This window comes from Salvelinus namaycush, chromosome 16, assembly GCF_016432855.1.
Source record: "Salvelinus namaycush isolate Seneca chromosome 16, SaNama_1.0, whole genome shotgun sequence".
NCBI classification, from domain to species: Eukaryota; Metazoa; Chordata; class Actinopteri; order Salmoniformes; family Salmonidae; genus Salvelinus; species Salvelinus namaycush.
In genome coordinates this window covers 13,273,665-13,296,377 of record NC_052322.1, presented here as the reverse complement: position 1 = coordinate 13,296,377, position 22,713 = coordinate 13,273,665, and the positions used below count along the sequence as shown (strand labels likewise).

At 42.0% G+C, this 22,713-nt stretch overlaps 1 protein-coding gene across 5 annotated transcripts in view; it reads right to left on the bottom strand.

The window, feature by feature from the left end:
* The window catches only part of LOC120061010 (neural cell adhesion molecule L1-like), a 106,039-nt gene that overhangs the window by 8,539 nt on the left and 74,787 nt on the right, over nt 1-22,713 (bottom strand). For all 5 annotated transcript variants that reach the window (XM_039010489.1, XM_039010490.1, XM_039010488.1 and 2 more), the window contains 18 exons: nt 22,362-22,546; nt 21,102-21,233; nt 20,703-20,846; nt 20,494-20,605; nt 20,096-20,256; nt 19,722-19,881; nt 19,139-19,263; nt 18,639-18,740; nt 16,431-16,628; nt 8,330-8,400; nt 7,893-8,118; nt 7,181-7,296; nt 6,649-6,868; nt 6,162-6,284; nt 5,513-5,689; nt 5,105-5,218; nt 3,539-3,688; nt 2,518-2,649 (listed from right to left, as the gene is read on the bottom strand). In XM_039010489.1, the coding sequence (XP_038866417.1) occupies nt 2,518-2,649; nt 3,539-3,688; nt 5,105-5,218; nt 5,513-5,689; nt 6,162-6,284; nt 6,649-6,868; nt 7,181-7,296; nt 7,893-8,118; nt 8,330-8,400; nt 16,431-16,628; nt 18,639-18,740; nt 19,139-19,263; nt 19,722-19,881; nt 20,096-20,256; nt 20,494-20,605; nt 20,703-20,846; nt 21,102-21,233; nt 22,362-22,546 (2,648 nt within the window). The remainder of the gene's footprint in view (nt 1-2,517; nt 2,650-3,538; nt 3,689-5,104; nt 5,219-5,512; nt 5,690-6,161; nt 6,285-6,648; nt 6,869-7,180; nt 7,297-7,892; nt 8,119-8,329; nt 8,401-16,430; nt 16,629-18,638; nt 18,741-19,138; nt 19,264-19,721; nt 19,882-20,095; nt 20,257-20,493; nt 20,606-20,702; nt 20,847-21,101; nt 21,234-22,361; nt 22,547-22,713) is intronic.

Sequence of the window (22,713 nt, the reverse complement as noted above, 5' to 3'; positions counted from 1 at the left end):
TTGTAGGCCTCCTTGCTCGCACACGCTTTTTCAGTTCTGCCCACAAATTTTCTATAGCATTGAGGTCTGGGCTTTGTGATAGCCACTCCAATACTTTGACTTTGTTGTCCTTAAGCCATTTTGCCACAACTTTGATAGTATGCTTGGGGTCATTGTCTATTTGGAAGACCCATTTGCGACCAAGCTTTAACTTCCTGACTGATGTCTTGAGATGTTGCTTCAATATATCCACATAATTGTCCTTCCTCATGATGCCATATATTTTGTGAAGTGCACCAGTCCCTCCTGCAGCAAAGCACCCCCACAACATGATGCTGCCACCCCAGTGCTTCACAGTTGGGATGGTCTTCGGCTTGCAAGCCTCCCCCTTTTTCCTCCAAACATCACGATGGTCATTATGGTCAAACAGTTCTATTTATGTTTCATCAGACCAGAGGACATTTCTCCAAAAAGTATGATCTTTGTCCCCATGTGCAGTTGCAAACCGTAGTCTGGCTTTTTTATGGCGATTTTGGAGCAGTGGCTTCTTCCTTGCTGAGCGGCCTTTCAGGTTATGTCGATATAGGACTCGTTTTACCCTGGATATAGATACTTTTGTACCTGTTTCCTCCAGCATCTTTACAAGGTCCTTTGCAGTTGTTCTGGGATTGATTTGCACTTTTCACACCAAAATACGTCCATCTCTAGGAGACAGAACGCGTCTCCTTCCTGAGCGGTATGACGGCTGCGTGGTCCCATGGTGTTTATACTTGCGTACTATTGTTTGTACAGATGACCGTGGTACCTTCAGGCGTTTGGAAATTGCTCCCAAGGACTTGGCTGACTTCTTTTGATTTTCCCATGATGTCAAGCAAAGAGGCACTGAGTTTGTAGGCCTTGAAATACATCCACAGGTACACCTCCAATTGAGTCAAATGATGTCAATTAGCCTATCAGAAGCTTCTAAAGCCATGACATAATTTTCTGGAATTTTCCAAGCTGTTTAAAGGCACAGTCAACTTAGTGTATGTAAACTTCTGACCCACTGGAACTGTGATACAGTTGTCTGTAAACAATTGTTTGAAAAATTACTTGTGTCATGCACAAAATAGATGTCCTAACCGACTTGCCAAAACTATAGTTTGTTAACAAGAAATCTTCGGAGTGGTTGAAAAATGAGTTTTAATGACTCCAACCTAAGTGTATGTAAACTAGGCATTTGGATTGATATGGATTTAACATTTAAAAAACATATAGATGAGCTGGTTAAGAAGCTAGGATTTAAAGTTAGCTTTTTCAGTGGGAAGCAGATTATTCAGTCAACCTTTTTAATCTGTTCTTGATTATGGTGATATTATTTATCAAAGTGCAGCTGTTACTACTCATAAACCTTTGGATGCCATCCACCATAGTGCCCTTCATTTTGTTACTCATCACTGTATCCTGTATCAAAAGATTTGCCTGGACTTCTGTTATGAATTTTATGAATAATGACTAAATGATGTATACATTTAACGTAGAACTATAACTAACAGAATCTTATCCTGTCTCTGTATAATGATAAATAATGTTTGTCCATAAGAAAGAGGGACTGTTAGCAGGCAAGGAACTATGGCAGACAACTTGTGACCACTGTGGAACTGATAACAGGGAAGGAAGTCTCCCCAACCAGGGAGGGGAGAAACCTTGGACTTGTAGTAGATTGTATAACAGGTGGCAGACAATGTATGAGAAGGAGAAGACTTGTGAACTATATTGTCATTGTCTTAGAGGAGGAGGGACAGTTATGATGAAATGAGAGGTATATAAACCAATGTACATGTAAGGATGGGCAGAGCTCTCGTAAATAAACATTCTGACTATTGTAGACTGGCCTCTGTCTGTTTCATTTTAATAAGAACCTTGTAAATTCTTGGTAACAGACCGAGTAGTTTAATTGAAGTTCAGTTTATGAACATTGAGAACATAATTCTCATAACAACTTCGCTAAAACCCTGTAGATCTCTACATTACTCCCTTTTTTGTTTACAAGGCCCTACTTCATAAACTTCCCTCTTATCGAACTTTGCTGTTGAAGTATTGAACCTGAGTTGCCTCGTTCTCCACATTTTGTCACTGTCAAAATAAAGGTTCAATAAAATAATAGAAAAATAACATTTGTTACAAACTGCCTGACATGTATGGTTTCTCACAAACAATCTAGCATATGTAGCATTTTAAAACGTCCTATTCTTATATATGAGAGTTGTTACAAACTACATTCTACAATATACAGTGCATTCAGAAAGTATTCAGACCCCTTGATGTTTTCCACATTTTGCTACTTTACAGCCTTATTCTAAAATAGATTCAATTGTTTTGTCCCTCATCAATCTACACACAATACCCCATAATGACACTGAAAAAAACTGTTTTTTAGAAAATGTTGCAAATTTATAACAAAAAAACGGAAAAATCACATTTACATCAGTGTTCAGACCCTTTTCTTTACTCAGTACTCTCCATTTGTCTGGTGCATGTTGCTATATTTAGACCTACCTGAATACTTTCCCCCCTTGCTCCTCTTGATGAAGCAGAGGATGAGCAGTACCAGCAGCAACAGCACGATGGCGCTCACGAGCCCAATGAACCAGCCCTGAGTAGCAAAGCCTGTCTGCACATCCACCACTCCTACACAGAGAAAGAGAGCGAGCGAGAGAGAGAGAGAGAGAGAGAGAGAGAAGAGAGAGCGAGAGAGCAGGGAGGGAGGGATCGGAGAGAGAGGGATGGGGGATGGGGATGAAAGAAAGGATGAAAGGAAGAGAAGAGATTAAGAAGAGAGAGAGTGGATCTGTAGCTTACACACGGGGGCTCAGTCGACACACACACACACACACACACACACACACACACACACACACACACACACACACACACACACACACACACACACTTAACCTAACAGACATTACACTAGAGATGTAGGCAATACAGTCCAATATGCCCCAAACAAATACCACTAATGGAGCATTTCATTTAGTGGCTGAAAGCTTTGCCATTTAGTCTCGTTCATCTAGGACATTTAAACAAAAAAGCTCTTCACACCGATAGAGCTGCAGCAGAGGGCTGCTGTCAGACGCAGCAGTGGGCCCAGAGGAGGGTGTGTCAGGGGAGGCTGGTGGGAGGAGCTATAGGAGGACGGGCTCATAGTAAAGGCTGAAATGGAATACATGGAACGGTTTCAAACACATCAAACATATAGAAACCACGTTTGACTCCGTTCCATTTATCCCATTCCAGCCAATACAATGAGCCCGTCCTTCTCTAGCTCCTCCCACCAGCCCCCTCTGGTGTGCCTGCCTGCGTCATTGTGTGTGTGTTTTCTTACTACCTGCTCCCTCGGTTCTGATCTCAGAAGGTGTTATTGTTGAAAGTGAATCATGTGTACGGTGTGTATTTAGGTGTGTATCTAGGTGTGTGTAGGTCTACCTGCTCCCTCGGTTCTGATCTCAGAAGGTGTTATTGTTGAAAGTGAATCATGTGTGTATTTAGGTGTGTATCTAGGTGTGTGTAGGTCTACCTGCTCCCTCGGTCCTGATCTCCGTCTCCCAGAAGGTGTTGTTGCTGAAGGTGAATCTGAGCCGGTACTGTGATCCTGGGGTCAGACCCTTCAGCTGGTAGAATGACTGGGACGAGTTCAGCTTCTCAGACTGCTTCCACTTTCCACCGCCTGGAGACAAAATAAAACATTTATTTGTTTATTCTATTCCTTCTATGAATTTATTCAGTAAAAATGAGAGGGTGGTTCACACATGAAAATACACAAAATATATACACCACCGTTCAAAAGTTCGGAGTCACTAAGAAATGTCCTTGTTTTTGAAAGAAAAGCACATTTGTCCATAAAAATTTGTCCATTAAAATAACATAAAAATGATCAGAAATACAGTGTAGACGTTGTTAATGTTGTAAATGACTATTGTAGCTGGAAACGGCAGATTTTTTATGGAATATCTACATTGGCCCATTATCAGCAACCATCACTCCTGTGTTCCAATGCACGTTGTGTTAGCTAATCCAAGTTTATCATTTTATAAGGCTAATTGGTCATTAGAAAACCATTTTGCAATTATGTTAGCAAAGCTGAAAACTGTTGTTCTGATTAAAGAAGCAATAAAACTAGCCTTCTTTAGACTAGTTGAGTATCTGGAGCATCAGCATTTGTGGGTTCAATTACAGGCTCAAAATGGCCAGAAACAAATAACTTTCTTTTGAAACTCATCAGTCTATTCTTGTTCTGAGAAATGAAGGCTATTCCATGTGAGAAATTGCCAAGAAACTGAAGATTTCGTACAACGCTGTGTACTACTCCCTTCACAGAACAGAGCAAACTGGCTCTATCCAGAATAGAAAGAGGAGTGGGAGGCCCCGGTGCACTACTGAGCAAGAGGACAAGTACATTAGTGTCTAGTTTGAGAAACAGACGCTTCACAAGTCTTCAACTGGCAGCTTCATTAAATAGTACCCACAAAACACTAGTCTCAACGTCAACAGTGAAGAGGCGACTCCAGGATGCTGGCCTTCTTGGCAGAGTTCCTCTGTCCAGTGTCTGTGTTCTCTTGCCCATCTTAATCTTTTCTTTTTATTGGCCAGTCTGAGATATGGCTTTTTCTTTGCAACTCTGCCTAGAGGCCAGCATCCCTGAGTCGCCTCTTCACTGTTGACGTTGAGACTGGTGTTTTGCGGGTACTGTTTAATGAAGCTGCCAGTTGAGGACTTGTGAGGAGGGAGAACGGGATCATAGTAAAGGCTGAAATGGAATACACGGAACGGTTTCAAACACATCAAACATATAGAAACCACGTTTGACTCCGTTCCATTTATCCCATTCCAGCCAATACAATGAGCCCGTCCTTCTATAGTTTCTCAAACTAAACACTCTAATGTACTTGTCCTCTTGCTCAGTTGTGCACCAGGGCCTCCCACTCCTCTTTCTATTCTGGTTTGGGGTCACATTTCTATGTGACCCCAAACTTTTGAACGGTAGTGTATATATTTTTTTATGGCTTACAGACAGGGGAGTGAAAGAAATGACAAATGTGTTTGGTTTTCCCACAGCCATACTGTTGGTCGGCTGGTAGCTTACTGTTCTTGTTGAGGTACTGGACCTGGAAGCCCACACTCCTGTGTCTCTGGCCTGGCACCCAGCTCAGGTTAACAGACTTCTCACCTACAGCCAAGCTGATGTTGGACGGAGGAGCTGGAACGGGTTGAGAAGGGGTAATTATATTCTCTCTTACCCTCCTTCACAATTTCAAATGATCAGTTTTGCACCAACAAACGGAGCCACATCCTGTTAGTGTTAACCAACTCAGTGTAATAATATTTCTTAACCCCTAATACTCCACAATGTAACTACATTGTGATAAACACATCAGTAAACAGAATGTTTTAATGTCTGTTTTTATGTTTGGGAAGCCGATGACAAAATTCCACATGGCATGGACAATAAAGAAGAAAAATGGATCTAATTCTAATCCTCCTGCAGTTCTACCTCCGTCCAGCGTGGTGGCGCCCTCCCTTGTTATGGGCTCTCCGTCCCCGGCCGAGGTGCGCCCCCTCAGGTAGAAGCGGTAACGGCTCTTGGGGTCCAGCTGCTTCAGGGTCAGTTTGGTCAGCGTGTGGTCGTCTATGGTCTCCACCTGCACCGGGCTGTCATCACTCTCCACGACTACAAAAAGAGATCGAGGAACAGTCAATCAATCACGGTCCATCAACTATGTTCTAGGTTTGTCTCTGATTTAGAGTCGCATGCGGTCTCAAAGCGGGAAAATATATGTCGGCGGAGAGACTACCTTGGACTTAATCTACAACATTTGAAGTTTGTCTCTGAATTAGACTAACGGATGTTGATTTAGCATTGATGCTCTGAGTCTGAAGTATGGACGGCTAATTATTGATTGATTGATTGATTGATAGTATTACCACTAGCCATCTCCAGTAGTGACTGGTGATACATCAACAATATGTCAGTGTCACCGATGCTCAGTGACAAGATGGCTATTGACTCGTCAAGATGCATTATCGTCTTTTACAAGACAGAGAAGCATATACAATGAAGGTGCAGATGGAGGTATAGGTACCATAGACGACAAAGATAGAAAGATATACAGAAAGAGGGAGAGGTAAAGAAAGATACCCACTCTGTTGATACTGCAGCAGGTATCCTTTGAGAACCCCGTTGGGCTGAGCAGGGGGGGTCCAGTGAAGGGTCATCTCTGTCTCTGCAGGGCTTTCCAGGTGGAGAGACATGGGGGGGCCAGGAGCTGACAGGGACACAGACAGGCTTGATTATATATGCTTCCACTGCAGCGCACGCTATCTTTATCTGTCTCCATTACTCACGCATCAAAGGCCATTCTTGTATTTAGTTTAAGTATCTCTTTTTGTGATCTTTTCATCCCCCACAAATGTAATGGCACTTTGCTTTATTTGACCTTTTTTCTATTTCATCTATCCATTCTTTCCCATCTCCCTCCCTCATCTCTCCTTCTGCTCCATTTACCTCTCACTCAAAATGCCACCCTCCCCTCCTCTCCCTCCACCACCTCCCTTCCACCTCCCCCCTCCCTCCCTCTCCTTTCTTTCACCCCACCCACTCTCTTTCTCCCTCTCCCTTCTTTCTCTCACCTCCTTCGTCGGTACTGAAGGACAGGGGTGGGTCGGAGGGGGGCCCCTCTCCCTTGCTGTTGAACACAGTGACTGTGAGGGCGTAGTGGGAGTAGGGTCTAAGGCCCCCCAGGACCCTCTTCTCCTCGTTGGCCCCTGTCTCCACCACCATGCTGCTCTCTGGCTCTCTGGCCCTCCGGCCCCGGTGGTGGCCCCTGGAGCCGAACCTTGTCAGGTGGATCTGGTGGATAGAAGAAGTTATAATGGGTTAATAATGCTCTATGTAGCTTTATGTAGCTATAATGTCATGTTCATAATGTGTGATGTGTGTGGCCCCGGGTAGTGGCACCTAGAGCCAAACCTCGTCAGGAAAATCCCGGAGGGAAGAGGTTATAATGGGTTATAAGGCTCTATGTAACCATAATGTAATGTTTATGATGTTTATCTGACACACATAGTAGGGAAGAGGTTACAGGGGTCATGGGTGAAAATGAGAAAAACGTAACCACCGAGTGCCAGAGCTGGACACAAACAATGAATGACCTGCAAGTACCTTGTATCCCAGTAGGTGTCCTCTGACAGTATCTCTGTCCACTGCTGCCCATGTTACCCTGATGGCTGTACTGTTGAGCAGCACAACACCCACATCCATAGGAGCCTCCAGGGGGACTGTAGGGAGGGAGGGAGGGAGGGAGGGAGGGAGGGAGGGAAACGAGAGAGCCATTATCTTGCTTAGCATCATAATCACTTGAATGCTTATTATTGTACTGTTTACCAGTAGGCCTAAACACAATAGACTAATTGATAGTCATTAGTGGGAGATAAAGAGGAGAGAGAGAACAAGAGAGAGAACGAGAACAGGAACGAGAGGGAGAGAAAAAGAGGGCAGAGAGAGACTTGATTAGATATTACACTGTGAGTGTAATGTTTACGGTCATTTTTATTGTTTATTTCACTTTTGTATATAAATCTAATTGACTTGCTTTGGCAATGTTAACATATGTTTCCCATGCCAATAAAGCCCCTTGAATTGAATTGAGAGATCGAGAGAAAGAGAGAGTAGGGGATAGAGGGAGAGGGAGAGAGAAAGACAGAGAGGAGAAAGAACAGAGAAAGAGGAAGAGACAGAAAGAGAGAAGATAAAGAGATATATAGAGAGTCTGTGAGAGAGTCAGAGAGAGTGATAAAGAAAGAAAGATAGATGGGAGAGAGAGAAAGAAAGAGAGATCATTAAAGAAAGACAGAATTCTAAAACAACATCTCACCATTCTCTCCGGAGTAGCCAATGACAGGGTCTGGCTCAGGTCCCTCCCCTTTCTGATTGACAGCCTGTACTTTGATCTCGAAGGCTGAGAAGTTGCCCACTTCAGTAACGATGTACGGTGGCTCAGTGGTGACATTATAGTGCCAGGTGGGGCCGTCACCTACTACCCTCCTCCAGAACACCTTGTAGTGGAACTCCGGTCCGTTGAACACACGCCTGTCCATTTCCTGTGACAGAGTGACAGACCGGGACAGGAGCCAATCAGAATGTGAGTACACACAATCCCCTTTTGGGATGAGCTTCAGGTACACAAGTTTAGCCATTTTCTGCCTTTTCAACGTTTTTCTCCAATTCTTTTTTAATGAACACATTTTCCATTTTCGGTGGAACATTCATGTAAAAGGTGACAGAACAGTCTAACATAAGAAAGAGTCTTACCTCCCATGTGATGACCAGGGTGTCTGGGTCTGTAGACTCACTCCTCACATCCTCAGGGTTGTTGTCTGGAGCTGTGGAGGGGGGAAAGGGGTGGAATCCCAAATCAGATATGCAGAGTTGGGTAGGTTACTTTCTAAATGTCATTCGTTACAGTTACTAGTTACCTGTCCAAAATTGTAATCAGTAACTTAATTTTTGGATTACCCCAAATCTGATTACTTTGTTACTTTTGGATTGCTTTCCCCTTAAGAGGCATTAGAAGAAGACAAAAAAAGGATTCATCAAACGCATTTGGTGTGTCATCATAGTGGTCTCTGTCTTGTGGTCAGACTCGCTCAGGTGGAACAAACTTAAACGTGTGTCTTTTTTCAATGCTGAATTGAATGTCATTGAGAAAGCAGAAAGCTGCCATAATGTATTTTTTTTGCAAGCATCCTTTCTGAATTTAAAAGTAATCCATGAAGTAATCATCTAGTTTTTCAAAAGTATCTGTAATCCGATTACAATATTTTTGCTGGTAACGTAACCGATTACAGTTATTTTTTTGTAATCAGATTACATGCAATCAGTTACTCCCTGACCCTGCAGATAAAGAACGTTTGGATGTTCAATCCATGTTAGGAAGGACTGTAGGTCTACATGCAGATAATAATACAGTATATTCACTATTAGTCCAGGTTATAAACTCCAAAAAAAGACCACATTGTTCACTTTGGTATTAAAATTGGCATACTTGTAAAAAAAAAAGTGCCATTTCATCAAAGCCTAAGGTCGGGCTTTGAGCCCCGTATAGGTCAATCGTGAAAATGCATTTATCTGCATTTGGTTTGGTTCATGGCTTCTCCTGAGTTGGATCTATGTGGCCTCAAAATAGCTTAAAATATATGTATTGGTTTGGGGAAATTATTTAAATCAGCAACCAAAACCATATGGAATTTTGTTTTTTCCTTTATGATCGCAACAATGATGAAAAACCTTAAGAAATCGCAGTCAAATTTTGATTTTGTATTTTTTTAAATTAAGTGTTCCCTGAAGTCTACTGATTACATGGATACATAATGTGATATTATTTACTGTGTCACTTTTAAGAAACATGACAGGAAACCATTGCATTTGTCTTACATCAGGTGGGAGGGGTGACAATATCTGAGCTGTGTCCTTAAATGCACCAATGTGCATATTTCAGGCATCGCAAATGGGGAGTTTTAAGACCAGCGGTAACACAGTTGGTAATGGCATGGATTTTGAGAATGGAAACGCAGCCTATCCGGCCAATGGCGCCCAGTGCCCATGTGCTTTTTGTGCCTGTGAACCTCATATTTAGAAATATAAAAAAACAAATGCTTTTTGTTTCATTTGCTTAAAAACCAAGCATAGCTTCCCAATGCATTCGCCAAGTAGCCAAGCCGATCAATAAAGGGTTTTGCTCGTGAAACCTCCTTGAATTAAATGTGAATCACCAAAGCTTTACGTTTGGGAGCAGCAAAACAGTGAGCGGACATTGTCATGTGAGTCATTCCATGTCATTTCAGCAAGCCCTGACGCCCACTAAGATTGTTCTGAAATCATTTCTGTAGTTAGAAACCGATAAGGCATGCATTCCTACAACATTATTTTATTGATAAATAATTTGATCTGAGAAATTAGCTAATTGATTGCACCCAGAATTGCCATTTTAATTCATAGGATTTAGACAATATTCAATAAATATAGTACCCAACATCCAATTTGGACCAAAATTCTTCCTAACAATGAGTAAGACATTACAAATCCAAAAACAAATGGTAAAAATCCACCAACGGACTCCCCAACACCCTATGCCAATCCCAGCGAAGCTGCAAGAAACCCTATTGTACTCGTTGGTTCCACAGCAGTGAGCGAGCTCCCTTCACCTACTCCAAGAGCTTTGGAGAGGCTTCCCAGCCTCAGTGCTTCTCTGTAGAGTGAGGAGACACAATCTGGGTATGTTGTCAGGAGGACCTCAGTAACAGGGACGGGTATTACTGAGTTCCATGTGTTATTGTCATGTAGAGTCAAGTTAGAGATGATCCTGAAGCATCCCATCTGAAGTCATGGAACTGGGTGACGTCAAGGGAGTTGTTCTGGGTACTAACAGGCACAAGAGACCTATCCATAAACTGTGCGATAACATCAGCATCAACTCCCAGGAAGGACGGTCTGAACTCTCAACAATAGACACCCAGAATCTGATTGAGGCTGCGCCGCTCCAATGATCTCAGGAGTTCCTCAGAGGTAAAAGGGAGAAGGCCCAGGACAATAGTGGCACACACCTCCAGCATCATATCTCAACATGTCTCACCATAACGTCTCAATATGTCCCCCTTTGTCTCGGTACAGAAAGTCTTTCTCACTGCCTGTTGATGTTTCAATGGTGCCAAGTCTAGTTCCCGTCTTTTATACACTCTGATGTTTGTTCTCCTGTGACTATGACACAAATAGGTCAGAACATTTGCCGTTTGTGCTGTCTGGGTCTTACAACTGTGGCTCCATCTAAACACGGCAAAGGTTGGGAATCAATCAGAGCTGCGTTATGGCACCGTAACAGACTAAGTGTTGTTATTGAACTCCACATGGGTAGTGTTTACTGTGAATGTGATCACTGCAAACGTCGGGGAAAATGACTTTAAAAGGCTCATTGTCACCGGTCTAATGCGCTGCGAGAATGATGCCAACATGAAAAGGACTAAGAGATGACCCGGGTAAGAGTGTGTCATACTCAAATCTAGGAATGGACAACTGAGATGCAGGATTAGAGACTTCTCATGTCTCTCTCTTCAGTGTCTCTTCTGCTCAGAAGAGTGTGTGTAAAAAAACACAAAAAGAGGTAAGCGCTGAACATTTTTCAAACAGCTTGGAAAATGAAAGTATTTTGCTAGATGTCAGCAGGAACGGGAATGCCAATATTGGGAATGTATTTAGTAGGAAGGTGTAGTCCATAGATGTGTCGTGTGATCAAATAAACTCCGGTTCCACTGACTGCATGCTTCTGACAGCTAAAACACTGAAACTCCATTGAATAGCTTTGGTTCAGAGATAGTTGGGAGCTAGTTTCATAAACAGTAGTGATGGGCATTCCGTCTCTTTTCAGTGAGCCGGCTCTTTTGGCTCCCAAACGGCTCTTTAAAAAAAATATGTTTTGTATTTTTGAAGTTAAACAGTTTGCGATAGTTTGACTATGATTGGTATTAAAACAATTCTAATTAAATTATTAAATGAAATCACACTCTAACTTAACCACAATGCATTTAAAAATGCATTGGTTTGTTATGAAAAATAATGCTATTAAACATTTGCATTTAAAGTATAACTTTAATGTATATAAACAAAGGGCATACAAATCTAACCATTCAAAACGAATACAATCTGAACAGCATAATATAATATTGCACCATATCAAAGAAAAATAAATAACAATTTGCAAAACTGCAGCAAGTTGAAATAAATGTAAAAAAGAAGGATGCTATTACACATGTGCATTTAAAGTCTAACTTTAATGTATATTAACAAAGTGCATATAAATGTAACAATTCAAAACTAATACAATCTGAACAACATAATAATAAAATATTGCACCATATCAAATAAAAATTAATAACAATGTGCAAAACTGCAGCATCCCACTTAAAACATTAAACTGGTCCCTCTTCTCTCTCTTCTTTATTGCCATGTTATAACCAGCAGCACACAGCAATGCTGATCATATTTTGCTTTTATGAGAGATTTGCATTCAGAAATGCAAGCTGCCTCACTTTCGAGGGGCTGATGCGGTTTCTTCTCTCGGTAATTATTTGTCCCGTTTTCGAGAAGACCCTCTCAGAGGGAAGGGATGTGGCCACTATGCAGAGTCTCCCTGTCATGACTTTAGTAAGCCGTGGGTAGACAGAGGCCTTGTTCTTCCACCAGCTCAGAGGGGCTCAGAGGGGCTCCTCCAAATAGGATCGGACCTCAATTATGGCATCTGCTGAGGGATTCCTTCGTGCTGCATCCCCAGTTGTTCTCTCGTCAAACAGCATCCAAACAGCAGACGTTTGTGGCACTACTGCTGGTGCTTCTGCTCACTTTGATCCCTCTTCTTCCTGTTGGCCTGGTGCCTGAGCCAGCTGACTGCTGGGGCTGTCCCTCCCTGCTGCGGAGGTTATTCTTTGAAGACCCTCATCAATCGCTCTGGCATCACTGAAGGCTAACTTCTTAAACCTGGGGTCAAGTGCAGCGGTTTCTGATAGCACGTTATTATATTCCATTCTGTGGAACTTTCTGTCCATTGATGAACATAGGGTGTCCATCAACTCTGTCACATGTCCTGTGGTTACATTTGATTCTCTCTGGCGGCTGGCTGTGATTCGCTGCAGACCCTTACACAGGAGTATCATTTTTGAGGATGTCACATAGCTGAAAAGAGAGAACAGTAACTTATTAGTTCAGGTTCATGTTTTGTCTACTGATACCACATTATCATCTACTGCTCATATACATATATAATACTGGATTAAATAATGATGTAGTAATAACTGCTTACTGTACCTCTCTCCACTGATCTCCACAGTGACCTGCTCAAAGGGTTCCAGGACTCTGCACACCTCCTCAACCACCTCCCATTCCTCTTGGGTCAGAGCATCAACAGGTGCATTGGCAATGGCCAGGGTAGAGATGGCATCCTTTGACTCAAGAAACCGCTTCAACTTGTAAAATGTTGAATTCCACCTTGTAGTGCAGTCTTGTTTAGGCCTCAGCTCAGGCATCCCCATCTGGCGTTGTGTAGACGTTAGTTTTTCAGCACCTACTGTGCTCCTGTGGAAGTATTCCACAGCTGCTTTCACTTTGTCCACAGTGGGCTTCTTCACCTTCAGAGCATCTCTTACAATCAGGTTGATTGTGTGGGCAAGACATGGATGATGGGTCCATTTTAAAATGTTCATTGCTTTGGTTATGTTAGCTACATTGTCGCTAACACAACAGACCACTTCTCCATCTACTTGCCATTCTCTGGCCACTCTCAACAGTTCCTCTGCCAAGTTCTCTGAGGTGTGTCTGTCGCTGAACTCAAAGCAGTCCAGAAGACAGCTAGACATCGAAAAATCTTCAATGAAGTGACATGTAACCGACATGTAAGAAGTGGTTACCCTTGATGTCCAGCAGTCAGTGGTAAGGCAAACTGCAGTAGCTTTTTGGACTCTTTCCCGCACTGAAGCCTGTGTGCTCTCATACAGCTGTGGAATAAGTGATTTTGAAAAGGTTTTCCTGCTTGGAATTGTGTAAATTGGATTTAGACTATTGCTATCATTTCTAAAACCTCTGTCCTCCACAATCGAAAATGGCTGGAAATCGGTGGCAATCATTTTAGCCAATGCAATATCAATTTGGCCTTGTTTTGCTACAGACATAGACTTTGGCATAAACTGGTCCATAGAAGACTGCGTTGCTGTGGGTCGCAGAGTAGACCTACTTGACTGAGTGGATACATCTCCACGTGTGGAGGTGCTGGCTCCACCACTATCACTAGCAGGCCCGCTAGTTTCTCGAAGCTCCGCTACAGCTAGCTTCACAGTTGGGTGCACAGTTCACATATGCCAGTGTAAGTTGTGCGTAGAACCGGCTTTATATGAGATTTTGTTTTGGAAAATTCTACACTGTGCTCTAACATTGTCTACATTATTAAAATGCATCCAAATGCTACTGTGCTTGTTTTCACAGTTGTTTTCACAGCTGTCCTTCCTCTCTCTCCTCGGCTGCTAAGTGTGTGACTGTGAGTGAGTTGGTTCGGCCCTCCCTCACGTATCTTTGGTTCATTGGTTGACACTGCGTGTCTGATTGACAGGAACTACAGGTGAGGCTGTTAGTCTGAGCAGACAATCAGAACGAATGTTTGCGCTTGAGCATTTAGGCCTATATTATTTTATTTATTTTTTTGTTCTTTGAATTAGTTAATTCTAATAATTTAAATCTATTGATTATTCACATCTTAATTTTTATAAATAGATTTGGCTCTTCTGATATGCAAGCCGGCTCCCAACGTTCACCTACAAGAGCCGGCTCCTAGAGCCAACTCGTTCGCGGACGTCCCTTCACTAATAAACAGCCACGTTAGAGCTAGTTTCACTATATACTGTACAGTGGGGTCCGAAATTATTGACACCCTCGGTAAAGATGAGCAAAAATAACTGTATAAAATAAATCATTCAAATACTGAGCTGTATTGTATGCAAAAAAATTGGGAAATTATATTATTTTATACTAATACAATTGATCAGAGAAAGAGATTTTGTTTCACAAGTAATACTTTTTTCTCCTCAAAATGGTAGGGGTCAAAATGATTGACACCCCTATTTTCAATTCCTTTTAATACCTCACCTTGCAAGGATATCCTTTGTCTGCGCTGGACTGCCCTCTTCAACTCAAACCATACGTGTTCATGATTCTGTATAGAGGGATGGTCTAAGATCCTCACACAATGTGTTCTCTAACTCATAAAACATTTTAGAAAAAGGCTCAGTGCCATTATCCTCGCAAGGTGAGATATTGAAAGTTATTGAAAACATGGGTGTCAATCATTTTCACCCCTACCTATGACATGGGGGAAAAAATTACTTGTTAAACAAAATCTCTTTCTCTGAGCAATTGTATTAGTAAAAAGCTATAAAATGTTTAGGATACAATATAGATCAGTATTTGAATTATTCATTTTATACAGTTATTTTCACTCATCTTTAGAAAGGGTGTCAATCATTTCAGACCTCACTGTATATGGGAGATTAGGGCCATTGGAACATATCTGCATTGATAGATTTTGGCAGCGAAATTGCAAGCAAACCTATTGTTTTTAATGTAATTTTTCTTTCTTTCTTATTACTCTTCTTCCTTTGTCGCAATATCTCAATGCCCGATTGGTAAAATGTTTTCTACTTTGGTAATATCAAAGTATATCAACACTGCTACTCAGATACCAAAAACAGCACCGATTGGCCCATAGGTGGCGCTATAATAAGCATTCAAAGTCTAAGGCTCAGCCCTGTCGCCCCGTTTTATTATGTACAACCACGAGCCTTGGTATATCAGTGTTTCTCATCATAAGGAACAAATTTGCCTCAAAAACACATAAGGTGCGACATATTCGATTTTTCTCATGAACCGTAAATCCGATTGACTCAAAACTCAGAACGTATTTTCATCACGTCAGTCTCTACCAAGTTTGAGTTAAGCGATACGTCAAAAGATGGAGGAGAAAATCTCGACCTTGTGAAAAAAAATTTGCTCAATATCTCTCCACTTTATCAACTTGAAACTTAGTGTTTGTTAATTGTTACAAGTACACAAGGGAGGATGTATAAAGCTTCCATGCCACTGTCTCTTTTAGCCTACATATAAGCCATTACCCTGTTTAACACTATTTTTGTACTCGTATTTATAAAATAATAACAATACATTTTTAGTTAGTGAAGAACAGGGGAATCTCTGTTGGATTGAACCTCTCTCTCTGTGAGTTAACTCGTTACTTTTCTTTTATAATTTTGTTGGCTTGCTACTAATTTGAAGGGGCTCTGCCTAGTGTGAACACCTTAACCTGTTGATTTAGAGATTTAATAAAAAGCTTATTGAGCAATAATCTCTTTATCACATGCGTATATGTTGTGACATAGTGATAAAAGTGTTCCTTTGTATTGGTGTAGAAATATATCCTGGTTCGTCTATCATCTGGTTTATATAACAATATTTAAGGTGAGAGTGAAAAGGTAACTTTGTATACACCACTGAAAAAAAAAATGTTTACTGTGATTTTTGACGTTTTTCCTCATTGTTACGATCATAAAGGTAAAATCAAAGAACATATGACATATGTTCACATTGACATATTTACATGTCGACCTGAGGCATTGATAAAATAGCACTACAGGTTTTGTTCATGTGTCCCAATTTTAATCCTTCTATACCACGGTATTTAAAAAAAAAAAAACGTATCTACAGGACTATACAGCGGTTGTATATAGCCTAGGTACTAGCAGATGTAAAGACTCTAGTGCATAACTTGAAACTACCAGGCATTTCATTTTTTTACGCACACACACACTTGATAGGTGTGTCTAACCTTGAGGTGGCGTGCTGTGAAGGTCAGAAGGCGTGCTGGGATCACTCTTCCCGATGTCGTTGATGGAGATGACCCGGAAACGGTAGGACACATAGGGCTGCAGGGCAAGGTTCACACTCTCTTTGGTTCCACTAACACGTTTCAGCTCCTCCCAACTCCACTCGTTAGAAACGGGATCCTTAAACTCCACCCGAAACTCTGGCGAGAAGGATGGGGGGGGGGGGGGGGGGGGGGGGGGGAAAGAGAGAGAGAGAGAGAGAGAGAGAGAGAGAGAGAGAGAGAGAGAGAGAGAGAGAGAGAGAGAGAGAGAGAGAGAGAGAGAGAGAGAGCATCAGCCATCAGTGTCAATGCCACTAAGCAGAAGATATGAAGTAATATGTGACAACGGAGAAATCACAGTCCATGTAACGAGATAGCAAGTTTTCATGTTCTCAGGAGAGATGCAATAATATAACATGATACGATATGGGGTTGGTAATTCAAAGCGCAAAGCCTCAAAGTGATCTGGTTATCAAAGGCAGGCAAGAGGGTCCATTCTGTCCCCAGACCCAGACAGCTGTGGTCATCTACACTGAAAACTACATTAGAAACAGGACCTCACTCTCCCATGGAGAGATACATGATATGATGGCTATGGGTTTATAGTTAAAAGCATCACAGTGGTCTAGTATCAATTGGACCTGGGTTCAAATAGTTTTTAAAACATTTTTAATACTTTTAGCATTTGATTGAGCTTGCCTGGAGAGACAGATAGGTGGGGTTTGCAGTTTGCAATGACGGGGCTATTACATTGGCTACAGTGTGCCAGGCAAGGTCAATCAAGAGTTTGGAAGAAAACAAAGCGTACTTGAACCCAGATCTAGTATCAGTGTCAGTTGTGTATTTGTATTTATTATGGATCCCCATTAGCTGCTGCCAAGGCCTTAATGCCCCTACTCCACCACTACCACATATATACAGTACAACATCCATGTGTACGTGTGTATATAGTGCGTATGCTATCGTGTGTGTGTGTGTGTGTATGCATGTGTCTGTACCTATGTTTGTGTTGCTTCACAGTCCCTGCTGTTCATTAAGGTGTATTATTGTCTGTTTTTTAAAATCTAATTTAACTGCTTGCATGAGTTACTTGATGTGGAATAGAGTTCCATGTAGTCATGGCTCTATTTAATACTGTGCGCCTCCCATAGTCTGTTCTGGACTTGGGGACTGTGAAGAGACCTCTTGAGGCATGTCTTGTGGGATATGCATGGGTGTCCGAGCTGTGTGCTAGTAGTTTAGATAGACAGCTTGGTGCGTTCAACATGTCAATACCTCTCATAAATAAAAGTAGTGATGAAGTCAATCTCTCCTCCACTTTGAGCCAGGAGAGATTGACATGCATTATTATTAATATTAGCTCTCTGTGTACATCCAAGGACCAGTCGTGCTGCCCTGTTCTGAACCAATTGCAATTTTCCTAAGTCCTTTTCTGTGGCACCTGACCACACGACTGAACAGTAGTCCAGGTGCGACAAAACTAGGGCCTGTAGGATCTGCCTTGTTGATAGTGCTGTTAAGAAGGTAGAGCAGCGCTTTATTATGGACATACTTCTCCCCATCTTAGCTACTGTTGTATCAATATGTTTTGACCATCACAGTTCACAATCCAGGGTATCTCCAAGCAGTTTAGTCACCTCAACTTGCTCAATTTCCACATTATTTATTACAAGATTTGAGCTTTAGGGTTTTGGGTTTAGGGTTTAGTGAATGATTTGTACCAAATACAATGCTTTTAGTTTTATAAATATTTAGGACTAACTTATTCCTTGCCACCCACTCTGAAACTAACTGCAACTCTTTGTTAAGTTTTGCAGTCATTTCAGTCGCTGTAGTAGCTAACATGTATAGTATTGAGTCATCCGCATTCATACTGTAGACACTCTGGCTTTCCTCAAAGCCAGTGCTAATTCATTAGTAAAGATTGAAAAAAGTAAATGGGCCTAGACAGCTGCCTTGGGGAATTCCTGATTCTACCTGGATTATGTTGGAGAGGCTTCCATTAAAGAACACCCTCTGTGTTCTGTTAGACAGGTAACTCTTTATCCACAACATAGCAGGGGTTGTAAAGCCATAACACATACGTTTTGCCAGCAGCAGACTATGATCAATAATGTCAAAGGCCGCACTGAAGTTGGCTGTTGTGTTCATTCAGTATCATGTCTGTACCTATGACAGGGCTGTTGTGGTCATCTCCAGCGGTCCAGCTGAGAGTCACTCCGCGGTCTTTAGGGTCAGAGACCTGGAGCTGGGTGGGGGGATTTGGACGGTCTGGAGAGGGGGGGTGGGGGAGAAATCAATTTAGGGTTAACAGTTCAGCACGAGTTGAGGCATACAGCACAATATCAACTTAACACTACATATTGAAAGAAAGAAATACAAACGCTGTAGAAACAATATACCACACGGTGTTATCGTTATCATATGTTCATATTTCCATACCAACTGGAAAATGTTTCTGAACTTACTATAGCATACAGTTAACACAACAGAGGTTAACCCCAATACCAAACATTTTGACATTCACTGGGACATTTCCATACCAACTATATTGGAAAATGTATTAAAAACACAGCATTAATGCATCACTGCACAATAGTACAGTACAGAAGCACTGGCAGCATCATACCACATATGAAATATGACATTGAAATGGGACATTTCCATACCGACTAGCGTGATGGATCCGCTGGCCTCAGCCATATCCAGGTTAGTGATGACCTCACAGGTGTAAACCCCCTCGTCCTCTGTCTGCACGTTGGCCACGATCAGGTCGGGGCCCTCAAACGTGTACCTGGATATAGGAATTGTCATTGTCAGTATTGTCATTGCCGTCGTCAGTATTGTCATCGCGTCGCCAGACGTATAACTTTACCGTAAATAACAATAAGCGTAATACCGTAAAGAGCCGTACAGGTGCCGGCACACACAGCTGTGTTTTCATGACACTTCAGGACTTTTTGGTGTACATTTTTTTTACCATGAAAAATTCTATTTTCCCTAACCCCTAACCCTTAAACTAACCCTAACTCCAAAAACCCTCAACCTTAAGCTTAAAGTAGCATTTTAACAAATTCATGACCTGAAAAACATCGACTTTTCAAAATAGTTATTGTTTTCCTACCTTGTCAGGACATTAAGGTGAAATGGTAGGACATTGGGGTCCTGATAATTTAGGAAAACAAGTGCACGCACACACAGAGACAGACACACACCCGCACAGCCTTAGTAACAGACTAAACATGTCCTTACTTGTCCTCAGCGTACGACTGCATTAGTTTCTGTCCACTCCTCCTCCATTGGATGTGTGGGGGGGTCAGTTTGGAGTCCACCTGAGCCAGGCAGGTAAATATGACCGTCTTCCCAGGCCTAACACGCAGGTCCCCGGGAGGAGACAGGATCACTGTCCTGTCTGAGAGAGAGAGAGGGTTAGAGAGAGACGGGGTAAGATAGAGACATGATTAGATACAGGGTTAGCGAGAGAGCGAGAGAGAATTAGTGTGCATAAGTGTGTGCTGTGCATGTGATTGAATGAGTCAGCATGAGTCTATACTGTATGTGTGCATTTATGTATACGCGTGCGTGTGTGTGCGCGTATCCCTGTGTGTGATTCATGGCCTACTCACTCAGCACCTCCAGCTCAGCGTTGATTGACATGTTGGTGTTGCTGATGGAGCAGGTGTACAGGCCCTCGTCGTCGTGGGAGACGTTGGTGATCTGGAGGCTTCCATTGGTCAGCAGGTTAACCCTGGGGTCAGCCAGTAGAGACGCGCCATTGTCCACCTCCCTGGATAGGAAATACACAGAGATACATAGAGATGACTATACAGAAAACACAACCAGAGAGGATGGAAAACCCAGAGCCAGAACTGTAATGCTCGTTAAAACAAACCAAGGTAGGATTTTGGCTGACTGGTTGCCAATGAGGAGAGTGACACATTTGTTCCTTGTTGGAAGATTTCTTAAATCTAATTAAATAAGCTAGTTCCATAGAAGAATAGAAACTAATACAGGCGTGTCTCACCATGTAACTTTAGGTCTGGGAGACCCAAAGGTCTGACAGTGTAGACCAGCCTTCTGTCCCTCTGTGACGGTGTATGTCTGTCCGTCCGCACTCAGGATCTGAGGCGGCAGCTCTGGAGCAGGATAGCAGGGAACAGGTTAATCAATGCGATCTACTTGTTGTTAACAAATACACAAACACACATATGCACACACAGAGCACCTCCTCACCGATGACGAAGATGTAGGTATTGACTAGGATGGTTCCGTGTTTGTTGTGGGCCTGACACTGGTAGACTGCTGTATCGGTGAAGACCACATCTCTCAGAATCAGAGCTCCATCTCTCACAGTACGCCTGGGGTCCAAGTCTATACCTGAACACACACAGCAAGTCAGCAAGACTTTCTACCAAAGCACAATACTGACTGCCATATTACAAACGAAAGCTCAATTTTAAGTTCATTATTTAGAGTTTGCAATAGCCAAAAGACAGGAAATTCAAATGAGCAACCCAACCCTAAATTTGACCTATGTAGATCAGGAACAGCAGCAGGTGTAATACGCTGAGTTTGCAGTAAAACCTTGTAGGTCAAATGTGTGTGTAATAGTGTGCGTGTGTGATTCCTGACCTGTGATGGGATTTCCGTTCATGCTCCAGGCGACAGCAGGAGAGGGAATGCCATCGGCCTGACAGTCCAGTTTCACTGTCTCTCCTGGGGCATAAAGCTGGCTCACTGGCTCCTTGGTCCAGTACGGAGCAGCTATGACAAAACACACAATACAACAACAGTATTATACACACCACAGTACTAGAAACAACAGCACACCACACTACACAAAACACAACAGTATACACATTACATGATACAGAATGCAATGATAAAGCATATGATAGTATTAAACAGGTTAATATAGCATCAACACCCAATAGTATTACAAAAAAATACATTAACAACAACAAGATCATACGTAACAATCAATGCACATAGAACACACACAATACAGAGAACACATAGAATACACAGAACACACATAGAATACACAGAACACATAGAATACACAGCACACATAGAATACACATAGACTACACAGTACACATAGAATACACATAGAATACACATACAATACACATACAATACACATAATACATAGAATACACATACCACATTGAATACTAATAGAATACACATATAATACACATAATACAGAGATCACATGGATTACCCATAGAATACACATAGAATAGACAGGACGCATAGAATACACATAAAATGCGCAAAACACATATAATACACAGAACACATAGAGAACACATGGAACACACAGAACACATAGAATACACAGAACACATAGAATACACATAGAATACACAGAACACACATAGAATACACAGAACACATAGAACACACAGAATACACAGAACACATAGAATACACAGCACACATAGAATACACATAGACTACACAGTACACATAGAATACACATAGAATACACATACAATACACATAATACATAGAATACACATACCACATTGAATACTAATAGAATACACATATAATACACATAATACAGAGAACACATGGATTACCCATAGAATACACATAGAATACACAGAACACATAGAATACACATATAATACACAGAACACATAGAATACACAGAACACATAGAGCCCATAGAATACACAGAACATACACAGAATATGCACAGAGCACACAGCATATATACAGAACACACCGAACACACAGAATATACACAGAACACATAGAATATATACAGAACATACACAGACTATATACAGAACACACAGAACATACACAGAATATATACAGAACACACAGAACGGCAACAGCCTCAGCGTGAGTGTTTAGATAGCATATGTTCCGTACCTTCGACGCTGACGGTGTAGATGTGTGTGACCCTGCCCTGTGAGTTAATGGCTGAACACTGGTATTCTCCCCCGTCGCTCTCTGAGATGTTACTGAAGCGCAGCAGGCGGTCAGACAGATCTCTGAATGTACGAGACTCGGACAGCTGACCGTCCTTCCTCACCCACTGGACTGTAGGGGTAGGGCTGGAGGGGGAGAGAGAGAAAGAGAAAGAGAGAGAGGGGGGGGGGGGGGGCGAGGAAGAGGCAAGATGGGTCAAGAAGAGAAACGTCAAACAGGCTCACATTGATTGATAGATGTAAGATAGTATATGCGTGTACACACACACACACACACACACACACACACACAC